Consider the following 13,563-nt stretch of genomic DNA (forward strand, 5'->3'; position numbering starts at 1 on the left):
GCCACGTGACCCGAGCGAACCAATCGGAAGTCGCAATTGTTTCTGCGCGGAAATGAAGGATGGTGGGCCGATGCTACTGATGAGGGCCGGTCCGCGGCTGACGGAGGTGATCATGTTCGCACTTCCCCGTCTTGCTTTCCTTCTGGTGGCGCCGCGGATCTCTCCCACGCGTTGAATCGCCGTTCAAGGCCGCCGCCGTGCCACAACGAATAGCCGCGGCTGGACTCGACCACGTTTCGTGGCACGGTGGCTTTCCCGCACGACGACCGCCGCCGATCGCTGCTTGCCAGCTGGAGCGGTCCGACGCGCGATCGGAAAGTGTGTGCAGAAACGGTGACTGTGGCTCTCTCTCTTCGTTTGTGTCTCGTCGACAGGACTTGGAGTACAGCATCGACAAGGTTGCCGATCCGCGCGAGAAAGTGCAGCTGTCCGGCATCGGGAGCAATGCCAACGTGAGTGCGCACACATGTCCGTTCGCCGATCGCGAAAAACCTCTTATTCACCGTGCACAAGCGGGCGCGCTCTTATCTCGGTTTTATTTATTTTTAATATATCTCCGAGGTGGTAATATTAATGTCTTCAAGCGGTGAAGGTCATTGAGAGAATGCAAGTTCGAGATTTGTACGCGTGCAGCTAGGTGATCCTTGTTATTATTAATTGCATAACTACAAAAAGGCCATTCTTTTTCTACCTAGTGCGAAATTCGATTGCAGTAATTCACTAGTTTGTCAAGTACACCCGGAGATGCCACCCGTTGTAGGATCATTGCGGCTCCGAATTTACGAAATTTGGCCAAAATTTTACATAAAGCTAGACTGAACGCAGCCACGATTTTACTAAATTTGCTTCAGTTTTTTTCATAGAGGCTCAAGCAAGCTTAAAAGTGTTGAGGATAAGACCTGATTTTTCTGAAACTTGCGAAGAGCGAACTTGGACCTTTCATTATTACCTTCCTTTTTTGTAAACGTCAAGCGAAAATTAGTCGCTTCACTTTTTTTGTTTATATTTCTTTTCCCCAGGCACTTCTGGAAACGGTCAAGCACACTATTGTGCTGCTGCAGATCGCTAAGGTGAGCAATGGAGCGTGTGCACCCGTTTCAGGGGGACGCCGCTTACAACGTGAATTCCATTTAATGTAAAGCACGAGTGGACCTTCCGATAACCTTTCAATTTTCCGCAAGTGCCCATCCTGTTTTCTTGCTTTGTCACTGTTCATTCGCACTTTACATTAAAATGAACAGCTACCAACTTGGCAAGTCTGCCATCCTGTTAACGTAAATCTGTTTTCTTGGTGTTTGTCAGAACACAGCTCAACCTGTGAATGGAGTCTACCCTCAGCGCAGAGGAACCGAAGATCGTCCAGCCCCATTGAGAGCTCGAGGTACTGTTCTGAGGCCCCTTAAGTCGTGCACTAAATAGGGCAGCTATGAGTTGCACTTGACTCTGGTGCCGCATGGATAAGATGTGTGTGTGTTTACCAATAATCGTACCTCATCATCTGCGTATCATGCATTGTTCATAAAGCAACAAATTGGTACTGCCTTAAGGGACTTGTGGATTTAAACTGACCTTTTGAACAGTAGCCAGTTGGCCCTCCCTTCTTTCTATTATTCGAAAGAGAACGGTACAGCTATGTCACTGCGGCATGCAACTTGCTGTGTCACAATTTCACGTGTATGCGTATTCAGATGTGGTTGGCGCCAACTGTCGCTGATGAGTGTCTTTATGCTAGTATTTTTTTTTTTAGTTAAGTCTCGTACCATTGCCAGCGTTTTGCATTATGAAAAGCAGGAAAAGCGTGGCAAGAAATTGTTCAGGTGCATTGAATATACAGGTTGTAGTATTTTTACAGTAGGTGGCAGTAAAAGGAGAAGCAGCATTCTAAACAGCATAAGGCTAGAAAATCTTAGCGCATATAAGCGGAAGTACCAGGGTTCCTATTATGTAAAGCGCATTTTCTGTTAAATTTTTGTTTTCCAGTCACTTGTCGCAGAAAATAGCCAGTACTGTTGGCTATGAATGGTTGGATTTGGCAGTGACGTAGGCATCTTTATTTGCATTACTGCATGGTTATGTGTTGTCTTGTGCCAGAAACGTGAGCTCTAATAGAAGATGCACAAATTGATGCAGCACAGTGTGCATATAAATTGTGTTCGCTTTGTTCAGGAAGAGCAGTCAGTCAGAAAAGTTTATAGGTTACGAATTGAACGGCATATTTGAATTTCTACTCATTTTAAGCTTGTTGCTTCCCTCTTAATAGATCTACTTCTTTGAGTTTGTGCTTGTTGTTTCCTATCCATGTGATGTTCTGTAGCTTCATCTAATGAGTTTGGCACTTGTGGCTGTGGCTGGCTGCAGAAATGCTGATGCACTTAACTGCAAGTGAAAGAGATCCGTGTGGTCAAAATTGATGTGGAGACCATACTGCAGAGCACCTCAGAATCGTATCATGGTTTTGACACGTAGACCCTCCGAGTTCCATTTACCCTAAATCTCTGAGTGACTAATAAGAACTATTACTTTCAATGTAAAATTTTTTAATTCAATCTTTGTGCCCTCAGTTCATTGGAATTAACAAATACTATCTCTCCTAAATTTCTGTGGCCATTCAAACAAGTGTTTCTTAGTGAACCAATTTTTCCCATGAATAAAGTTTTGCTGTCTGGCCCTTCCTCCATGCAGCCTTTAACAACAATCCTTGCAGGAAGTGATCTTTGTTGGATTTCTAATACGCAGATGAGGCCGCAGCTGCAGCGGGCGTCCCAGCCCACGATTCCCCCCGGGTCCTGAGCACTGCCGACCACGAGAGTGCTCCGCCAGACTCTAAAGGTAAGTCTCGCTGACAGCCTCTTCTTCCATTCCGTATTGAGATTGTCGAATGAAATAAAGTATGAAGAAAGTGTTGAGCTAAGCCGAGCTGTATCGGTCACATTTACCTCAAGGGCAGTCTTGCTATATGTGTGGTCTTGGAAAGCCGTTCTTGAAACTAACAGACACAGTACGTGCCCTAGTACCATGGACACAGCCATTCTTGAAACTAACAGACACAGTACGTGCCCTAGTACCATGGACACACGGACCATTTCTAGCTTTTACACAATGAGCCTGCCAGCCGAATCTTATAAATCAACATGAGAAATAACCCAGTGCCAGCACAACACAATTCAGACAAAGTAGCGTCAGTGCGGCATGGCCAACATTAAAACTCTGTACGGAAGTCCACGGGAGCAAGTATAGTTCTCAGGGGCCCAGTGCGTGAGATGACCACCGATGACCAGAGCAAGCCTCTTGAAAGAACGAACTCCACATCACCCGACGCAGCCCAACTGGCACCACCTCACCAGTGCAACAACAGTTCTTGCTCGGCAGCAGCTAAGCTAACTACCCTAACTAAAGCACATGGGTGCCATAAGATAAAAACAGTTTCACAGCGGGTTCAAACACCCCCTCCCCCACGTATGGCATACACGATCCGCATATACATGTAGTTGCCTCGAGGTGGTCAAACCAGTACCTGTTTGTTTTTCTGATTATGGTGATAAAATTAAGAAAAGGAAATATTGTCAATTTTCGTTGAATTTTTATGTGGAACAAAGAGTGGATTGAAATGGTTTTGTTGACATTAATCTGTCAGTGTTCAGAAATTCTGAAAATATCATTGCATTTTTAATGCTTCATTTAATTGCCACATTGGATAATGCTTACAATGCAGACATACTGTTGTCAGAAATAAAAGTCAGTCACACAAAGGGGGCACGAAATGTGTGGAAATTCGTTGGTAAAGCTTGTTTGCAGTTTTACTACCAATGCTTGAAAAAACATGCTTTCTAGTCGGGCAAGAAGCGGTTCAGTGTTCGTTTGGGTCATTTCTTGTGTTCGTATTATTGGTGCCTTGTTCCTTTTATTATCAAACATCACTTTTTAAGGAAATGAATAGATTTTTAGAAGATGATGTGAGCCACTTGACCAAGATTTCATTGACGTTTTCTTTATTGCCTAAATAATCATGTTAGTTAATATATGGTGAATGATCCTCACTGTTGAGTATAAGGGTTCAAGTTATAGTATACTGCTGTTTGCTCATTTGGCAGCACACATTAGTTCTTGAATGAATATGAGCTGTAAACACAGTGAAATGTAAAAAAAAATGTGAAATTTTATGTGTGAAAGCCGTAGCTGTGTTTGATTTATGCGCATGCCTTAAAGTTGAAAAAAAATTTAGAAAGCTTTTTTTTTTTTTTAAGAACAGCTTTGGTTTCATAATTATGAAAAACTTAACTGTCAAGCATGTGCTTGATAGTTAATAAAAATTAAAGCTAAACCTGTGATGAAAAAACGCACAAAATGATGAAAAATAAAAAATGAGGGGTATCTTTTTGATTAAATGAAAATTACAAATAAAGAGTTTGGATACCTTGTCACTGGTGTGCAATGCCTAGAAGGTACCTAAGAGAGTACATATAAAATAAGCCCATGCACAAATCGTACCAGGTATGGTAGTATCATTGGGTTCATCTAGAGGTAAGTTAGACAGAATTTGTTAAAATTAGGTTGCTTTCATGGGGCTATTTAATTTCTTGGGTTGCCAAGTGGAGTTTGGTTTGTGAATTAGTGTTGTTTTAGGGTTCATTTGTAGTTGTAGTGGTCTGATTTTGTTGCCTGAACAGGAGAGGCAATAGAAAAGATGCAGTGTACTGTGTTAATGAAAATAAAAATAAGCTTAACATTTTTCATTTTAGTTTGTTGACTACAGTTCACTACATTAAAAGGGCACTGACATCAAATTCACTGATGTCAAGATTTTTGCGCCAACGAGTAGCAGTTGACCCCCTAGTAGCGATTCACGACCTAAAATGCATCTAAGGTATGAATGAATATTTGTTATATTGAATAATATATCCACTATCGAACGTGGTTCACAATGGGTCAGTAGCCCCGCTAATTGTAGTGCTGTCAGCCCTACCTCGTGGCCACGTTGAGGCCGCTACACAGCTGATGCTGGTTTCACAAAAAATGGTGACGTCACGCACACGGGAATTTCGTCTGCTTGGAGCGCACGTGCAGTCAGTCCAGCTGTGTCTTTGATGATGCAGACTAAAGCCCGTCCATGCGTTTTCCGCCAGCTAGGTTACGTAGCACCAACTCGTTCTTCCCTTCTCTCTTTAGCCCCAGCCTCGAGAAGGGGCCTCGTACTGCCAGTGAAACTCAACTTGTTCCCCAACACAGGATTTACCCTGTAGCAGCTCGGCGCTGAGTAAAGCGAGCAAATGTGGCTGTCTTTTAGGCGTCCAGTCCCTCTGTCCATCGACACGTACAAAGTCAACCCACTGGCTGCATTGAGGTTCGTAGCTTGGAAAGGCATGAAACGCCACGCAATTTCTGCTTTTTTCGCACCTCGACGTACAGGTTCCCACTGCACAGCGGTTCCTTGACATTCTGGCAACGTGTTGTCACTCTGAACTTGCGCTGTGGAGCACATGTCAAATCAGTCGATGCGACACGATGAATTGCACGCACACTTTAACAAAACAAGGAGAGCCATAGCCGGGAGTCGGCTCCAAACACACTCAGATCGTCAATGTCATTGTTACTAGTGTATCGTCACTTAGGATGGTATTTGTGGAATGTATCACACCGAACACGTAGCACTAGTGTCGATGTCGCAGGGCAGTCTATTTTCTGTTTTTTCTCCTTGGCTTTTCTACGCTGTTTGACATAGAATTGAAATAACTTTCACACAATGGATGCCATTCAAATTTGGCCAAGAAGACCTATGGATACCAAGCGATCAAATGATGGGCACATCTTGATCTTGAAATTTGATGTCAGTGTTCCTTTAAGAGTGCAGTAGTGTAGGTCATAAGCTACTATTGCAACTTCACAATGCTGGCACCAAATGTCTATGTTTACAAAGTTTCATACTGTACAGAAGCTCTGCTGTCTATAAATAGTTTTACCCTGAATTTGTTGGAATGTATTGCTTTAACCTCAAGTAACATTTGCTATTGGTGTTCATTTGCAGAGTTTGTATCAAAAAGTACTGAACTGCTGTGAATGAAATGTAAAAAAAAAATCAGTTTATCAGGGAGTTAGTTTTTACATCGTTCAGATGCCCTTATCATATCTTCGTGCAGTGCCACCTGTGTCTTACTCAAGCGACGACGAGGACGAGGAGTTCTTCTTTGACACTCAGGAAGAAACGGAACACATGCCAACAGTGCCCCATTCTATGCCTCAGCCACTGTGAGTTGTTCGAAATCTACTGTGACGCAGTAGTGCAAGACAAAGCTGTCATTTCATTATCATTTCATTAATACTTTAATGTGCCATGTGTCTTGATTATTGGCCCACAGTGCCGCGCAGTAAAAGCGGGCAACTTTGGGCACAATAACAGTTACGTCAAGAAGACTGCTTTCAGGCGAGTGATTTGAAGTGCGCCAACGCAGACAATTAAAACATGATTTTATTTGAACATAAACACCTAATTGGCACAAAAGTACCACTACGAGGTTTCTGGACCGCTATTTCAACAATCAACGTCGACTTAATACCATATTTACTTGCTTGATTCTCGCACACTCGCGATTCTGATACCCACCGCATTGCCCAAGAAAAATAATAGCTTTTTTTTTTTTTTGCAAGTAATCATCGCAGCTTGAAAAATTACAGCCAAAATGCCGTCTTGTCCTAAACCACTCATGGTGATAGCTCACGACAATCTGGCACCATTAAGAATTATGCTTACTATCAACACACAGAGCCGCAATCCTATCCAAGCCAACTCAAATTGGCAAGTGCGAGCTGCAGCAGGTTAGTGTCGTTAGTGTACATACGTTGTGTCGGTTTCGCGGTTACACTATGAGGCAATACGAAAGCTAAATGGCTGCTTTCAAGTGATTGATCATGCACTAAACAATAGCAAGAGGGCGGCTGGTAGGCACTTAGGAGTCGACGAGTTTTGTGTTCGTCGCTGGCACTACCTGCACAGGCAGCTGAAAGCCAATAGGACGCGTTGGGCCTTCCGCGTATTTCAGTTTGGAACAAATGGTCAGAAGGCAACTGCGGACTATTTAGTGTTAGATGGCCATGAACCCAAGGTTGACGTCGTACGGTAATCTTTTGTGGTCTCCCATTGAGTGACAAATGCTAACTATGCGCCCACAATGCCCACAAGCTTTGTGTACGTATTCCAAAACCCTCTACTATTTGCTTGTAGCTTTTGTGTCTCACATAAATCTTTCCTTTCGTTGTACCTGTGGTTTTCAACAGGATAGAAAGGTGGGTTAGTTTGTAATTCATAATTGTTCAGCGAACTGGGAGCACGCGGGGAACACACGCACAAAGCAAAGAGGAGGCATACTGCATGAGCGCTCCCAGTTCGCTGAACCTGTGGTTTTATTGTTGAGGTAAGTCTTGATTAGTACTTTTGAAATTTTGTAGTTAGTTGCTAGCATGATAATTGTGATTTTCGACCGCTTCGCCGCCGCTCCCTCTCCTCGCTTGGTTATGTTTTGCAGAAAATTTTTCTTGCGTAATTTTCGCATCCCCAATTTTTTCGTCGTAGTTCTGGGAAGAAAGTCTGAGCATTGTGCGAGTAAATACGGTAGTATTTGCTTTTAGTGACCCTTCAAGCATAAAGTAGTTTCTGAATATACCGTGTGAACCGGACTATAGGTCGAGTGGAAATATAGGTCGACCCCCCAAGTTCAGGTTACCGAAAAAAAAAAAAAGAGAAGAAAACAACCCACAATCGCCGAACGACATTTATTTGCGAATTGGGCGCACCGCACCCTGATCGTCAGCGCTCCCCTTAACCACCACCGCAACTGATTCGTCAGACGAAGCACCACTGTCTTCTGAAGATGAGAGTTTGTCGCTGGCCGCCTTCTACAGTGCATTGTCTTCCATACCATACAGCGGGTTGCTGATGGAACATTTCTTAAAAGCATTTTCCACCATGGAATTTGGCAAGGAACGCCAGGCGGAGGCCTCTGTAGGCGGCACGGCGGTGTCTTTGGGTTGTCACCGGACATCCACTTTTGGTACTCCAGCCGCACTCGGTCCTTGAACGGCTTGTTTAGCACAACGTCGATCGGTTGGAGGGTGGACGTCATACCACCTGGTATCATGGCGAGGTTCGTTTTTCCATCACCCAGTGCGCGCTTCACAGCGTCGGTTAAGTGACCACAAAACGCATCTCACACCAGCATGCTGCAAATACGCTGCAGTGCACCTGGCTGACGGTTCCAGACTACTCGTATTCATTCAAGCATCATGGCCTCGTCCATGTATCCCTTTTTGTTGATGCGAACGACAACACCGGGCGGGAACACTTCCTTCGGCATTGTCTTACGTTTGAAAATGATGAAGGGCGGAAGCTTTCTACCATCTGCCATGCATGCCAGCATGACGGTGAAGCGCGAGTGCTCGTTGCCAGTAGACAATAGCTTCATATCCTTGGCACCACGCTGCATGATCATGGTCGATGAAGGCATGTCAAACCACACGGGGGTCTCATCGGCATTGTCAATCTGCCCCATCATGTAGTTGTTCTGCTCCCGAAGCCGATTCACGAAGCCCTGAAAGTTTATAAGCTTGTCCTTGAACTCGTCAGGAAACTTCTGACAGGTGGATGTGCGCCACCCGAAAGAAAATCCTTTGTGTCTCGTCAATTTTTTGCGTCTCATGAGTTTGGTGCACAAAACTCTTCTTTCGTGAGCCCAGCTTAGCGAGCGAGTTCCACAGCTTTCTTGCGAATGGTATCTACGGTCACTGGCAGCGAGCACATATGAACTTCCCACGCAAAGTTCCCTAGCGTATTCTCCAGCTACAGATGAACTGCACTTCACCCACGAAATGACATTTTCTGAGGATTGCACATCTGCAGCTTTCCTTTCTGCACCCTCTAATAGGGCACGCTTTTTTCTGATACACCAAAGCAGCGCTGAGCAGCCATATTCCCATTTGCTTCTGCGAACTCGACAACCTCTACTTTCGATGCAGCTGAGTACTGCCTTCTCATACCGTTACTCATATTCAGTGAACGAAAAAAGGCCACCAAAAATGAAACGCAATGTCAAGTGGAGCGAGAACTTGGAACAGATCGGAGGCAAATCACAAACACAAAAAACAGACAAGAGAGAGAGAGAAAAAAAAAAAACATGCTATTGGATTTGAATGTGAATATGGCCGTGTCCAGCTTCTCATGCACATGCAAGCCACATGCTGCCAGACAGCGGTGCACTGTCGGCTAGACATCGCTATATAAAACGAGGGGCATCTTTAGGTCGTTGTTTTATTGAAAATATCTCGACTTATTCTCCGGTTTGTATTGTATCAATGGGACATATATCGGCTAGTTTGTCCCGTGTTAAGGGGCACTGTTTACAGCTGCGAGATGGACTAGACTTTTCTAGTTATGGTTCGAAATGGGTACTTGCAACATATTTAGAGGCTTTTCAACTGTTTTCCAAGTAATCACTGAATGGCTTCATCAAAGGAACTTACCGTCTCACGAATCGACTGCTGCGAAAATTTTGAGAGTCAGTCTGGTACGAGCAGGGTTACAGGGATTTGTCACATGCTTCAAACGCTTCCTCTCTCCTTTCGTACTACGAAGTGTGTTAAAAGCTATGCAGAAGTATGGTGGATGGCAAGGTGCCGGGAATGTGTATCTGCTGATGAGCATGTGTCATTACCTTCAACACTTTTTTTTTTTTGAATGCGCTCGTTACTTTAAATGTGCTTGCGAACACACACGTGGTCATGTGGTGGTATCTGGCAGCCACCAGTGTAACCATGCTTCTCATGATGCTCAAATCAGCCAATGACTGTAGACTTTGGGTTTATGGCTTGATTTCTCGAGAGGAGAGGGAATGATATCTAGCTGACTAAGTAAACCTCAAGCCACGTGCTGTACTCTTATGTTTGGCTCGCGTGTTCTGTTCTCCAAAGGCTTGACTATTGATCGGCAGCATTTTCTGACCATGCTTAAAAAGTATAAGTATTGCAGGGCCCCTGAATACATCCCATGTGTTAATATGGGTCACAGCAAGGCTCTGTGAATGAGGTACTAATGATCACTTTACTAATTGGGGACTACGTAATTGCCATGTACCACAAACCATTGCATAATGTAAGTGGTACATTGCAACAGTTATTATCACCAGCTGAACCACCATATGAAAGCAAAATGGCTGCTTCTAAGTCTTCTTAGAAACAGTATACGAGTTCCCTGTCAACACATTCATCCTATTTGCACCTAAAAACTTTGCCCTGACCAACTGTCACTAGTCTATGCTACGAACCTTGGAGAAAAGCCTGATCAAGATTGCACAGTAGACCTCCACACACTATGCTGACACCTTCGGGAGATAGTGGCAGTGTGGACAATCAGAGCTGCATAGCAGCAGCTGATAAGAAGAGGAGCACACATAAACTGATAGTTCCCAATTCAGGCTGTCATTATCTGCCATCTAAATGTTGTGACGTCAATGTCTGTCAGGAAGGAGATATTGTTTTCTCATCGGTACTTTTTCAGAAAAGGGGACACTGGCGATAATTTGAAGCACCAGCTAGCATCAAAGCCATCCCTTGTTACGAGTGCTCAGCTTGAAAACAATCACTCCAGGTCGGCTCTGGAATAATTTTGAGTGTCTCAGCTTCTTTAAACTTTGAATTTGCACATGAAGCACACAAATACTTTTGTATTTCACCTCCATTATAATGTGGCTGTTCCAATTAGCATCGAGCACATTATAACAAGTCCAGCTGCGCTGTGCCATTGCCTGGTCTACCTGCAAGTCACTTGCAGGATAATAAAAAAAAACAGAGGAAAGAAAAATTCGAATAACAGAGCTGATTAGATTGATAAGCAAAAGACAGGAGAAGAACACAAGACACCACAAATGCTGACTGACAACTTCAGATGCGCACAAAGGCAGAAAGAAAAAGAAGCATGAAAAAAATTTTCTTTTTCAAGATATCTTGGTTGAGACTTGTCTTGTTTTGTATTGACTTCCTTCGTGTGTCTGTGTTTGCACGCCCCGTCTTTTAAAATGAAGAAAGGAAAGTCCAATTACTGTAGACTGCCCTGTGCAAGTTTGCGGCATTTGTGTGCACATTTGCATAGTGGCTTATGCTGATATTGGTAATAAGGAGATGCTGGACACTGTTACCATGAGCATTTTTCCTTGATAAGCTATCAGCAATATGCGATGACAAAAAGAAAAAAACCGTGATTGACGAGATAATCTTGACAAAATAACTGTGACCTCAATCTTGCTGTTGATTCACCCTCAGAAATGTGGTAAGACGATGTGAGATACGGAAGTTGCATAAGTAAGTCTGTGGCAACTGATGCGACCGTACTTCCTTGGAAAGGATGTTTTTTTGTTTGTCATGATAGCTATTTTTAATTCATTAGTTCAACTTTTGCGATGCCAGTCATACAGGCTGACATCATGACTGTACTGCAGATTGGGCGAGTTTGTGCATTATGATACCATAATGTTAGAGTGCAGCTCATTTTGAACATGAACAAGAGAGGCAATAGCGAAAAAAAGAAAACACAGGCAACAGGATGAGTGCTAAACTTTCAACTTTTGTTTATTGCCCGACCCTACAGCGCCCTACGCCATCTGCAGCCTCATCTCAAAAAGAGCTCAATTTTCGTGGGCGTGTGAAGGGCTGACGTAGATTTGCTAATTTGACATTTGCTTAAATTGCATTGTCTGGTCTCGTGTGTTGCGCATCATGCCGTTGCTTTTTGGTCAAGTGTGTGATGTCACGTGTGCTGCGAGGTGAGCCATAAGAAGTGCTGTAGGGTCAGGCAATAAACAAAAGTTGGAAGTTTAGCACTCATCCTGTTGCCTGGGTTTTCCTTTTTTTTTTGCAATTGCCTGCTTTTTTCATGCTCAAACTGAGCTGCGCTATAGAAATACGATACTATTACCATGACAACACAATATTATCATGACTCTGCTTATGATTGGAGTGTGATGGAGGCACCATACCTTTTGTTTCTGGAAGAGGACTAAATTTTTCACCGCTCATTTGAATTTTGGGTCCAACCATTTTCAAGCTGCTCGGTTGTCATTGTCAATCTTCCAGCCACCAAACATTTTCTTTTAAATCACTCTGTGCAGCTTTTTCATTTCTTCAATTTATCATGGCGTAATAAATTTTTCATCGGACTCTTCTGTATCTTCAACAGTAATGAGTAGATGTAAATCATTCACATAGTTGCAGACTATTTCTCGTACAAGGTTAACTTTTTTTGTCTTGTTTAACACCCGCTGTGCCTTCTTTCTATTACATTGCATATCTGCTGTTTGACGGTTCTGTCCTAATTGACTTGACCTTGAGCCACTTTGCCACTTTTCTTCAGGCCAGACTTATGCAATTTTATTTTTTCAGTATTTCTGCTCTTACAGACATAGTTATCTCATTGTGTTGCCACGTCGCCGTGGTCACCGTCACAACCATCGGCTGGCCGTGATAGTTTTATTTTTCGACCACTTTTTAAAAGAAGCTGAGCGTAGAAAAGACACGTGTGTTGAGATATCGAAGGATGTGGTTAGGTATTTGGTTTCAGGTGGTATCAAATCCAAATGACTGCACCCCTTTAGTACCTACTGTTGCCCAAGTGTAACTTCCAGGAATTCATTTTCTCACTCATAAACCTCAGCAGCAGTATCCGTGGCCTTAATTGTTCTGTAGGTGTGGTTGTTCTAGACTGTAACGGTGCTTCATTCGAAGTTTAGTGAGTTTTGTGAAACCGCTACATTGGATTTCATCCGCACTTAGCTATGCTATGCATTTTTTGGGTAACCGGACAAATGCGCACGTAGGCGCTAGGGTTCCATGTACTTGTTGAATGAAACACAAATGCACGTTGTATTTAGTGTAAATGGGGGGAGTTACCTGTTGGGCTCAGCATGCTTTCACATTGTGCAGCATTTTCAGTGTGACAAAGACACGCTTATTACTCATCGTTTCTTTTGCATCTTGATCTCCACAACACTTAAGGGGAGACACGGGTCTTTTAGAGCAAAAAATTGCCAAAAAATCAATTTTTCAAAATATTTTTTTTTTGAAATCTCGACGTCCAAAAGAATCTATTGCCGGAATATTAACGCGTTCCGATTAGTATTTATTTTGTTATTGCGTTCTAAAGAGACTTTCATGATCACTCTCGCTCGAAACGCGCCCCCAAAACGGGCAATTTCAATGCCGTCGTCTGCGAAAACCGTTAGCCGCAGCACGGCCATTTTGGAATCATTTGAAAGCTAAATTCTTCAGCAATCCGGTTTTAGCGAGAAAACAACTCTAAGTCTGGCGACTATGGAGCTACACGCCACCGAAAAGGAGGGAACACTTGCACGGCATTGGCGCGTTTATACCACGTGGGGCAAATCCTGCTCTACGATTGGACGACCGAAAATTTCGTCTGCCCGACTGTGTGCAACAATGCGCGACTCCTTGTCACAAATTGTTCGGACGCGACGATGGCTGGCGGGCGACGCAAATTCGCGACAGCTCATGCCTACGGCAAAAAACGCA

At 43.6% G+C, this 13,563-nt stretch overlaps 1 protein-coding gene across 1 annotated transcript in view; it reads left to right on the top strand.

The window, feature by feature from the left end:
• LOC119159776 (oxysterol-binding protein-related protein 9) overlaps nucleotides 1–13,563 on the top strand; it is a 45,034-nt gene that overhangs the window by 3,224 nt on the left and 28,247 nt on the right. Inside the window, exons 7-11 of the mRNA XM_037412627.2 lie at nucleotides 375–452; nucleotides 1,020–1,070; nucleotides 1,303–1,381; nucleotides 2,737–2,829; nucleotides 6,135–6,243. Of these exons, the coding sequence (XP_037268524.2) occupies nucleotides 375–452; nucleotides 1,020–1,070; nucleotides 1,303–1,381; nucleotides 2,737–2,829; nucleotides 6,135–6,243 (410 nt within the window). The remainder of the gene's footprint in view (nucleotides 1–374; nucleotides 453–1,019; nucleotides 1,071–1,302; nucleotides 1,382–2,736; nucleotides 2,830–6,134; nucleotides 6,244–13,563) is intronic.

Source organism: Rhipicephalus microplus, chromosome 1 (assembly GCF_043290135.1).
Source record: "Rhipicephalus microplus isolate Deutch F79 chromosome 1, USDA_Rmic, whole genome shotgun sequence".
NCBI classification, from domain to species: Eukaryota; Metazoa; Arthropoda; class Arachnida; order Ixodida; family Ixodidae; genus Rhipicephalus; species Rhipicephalus microplus.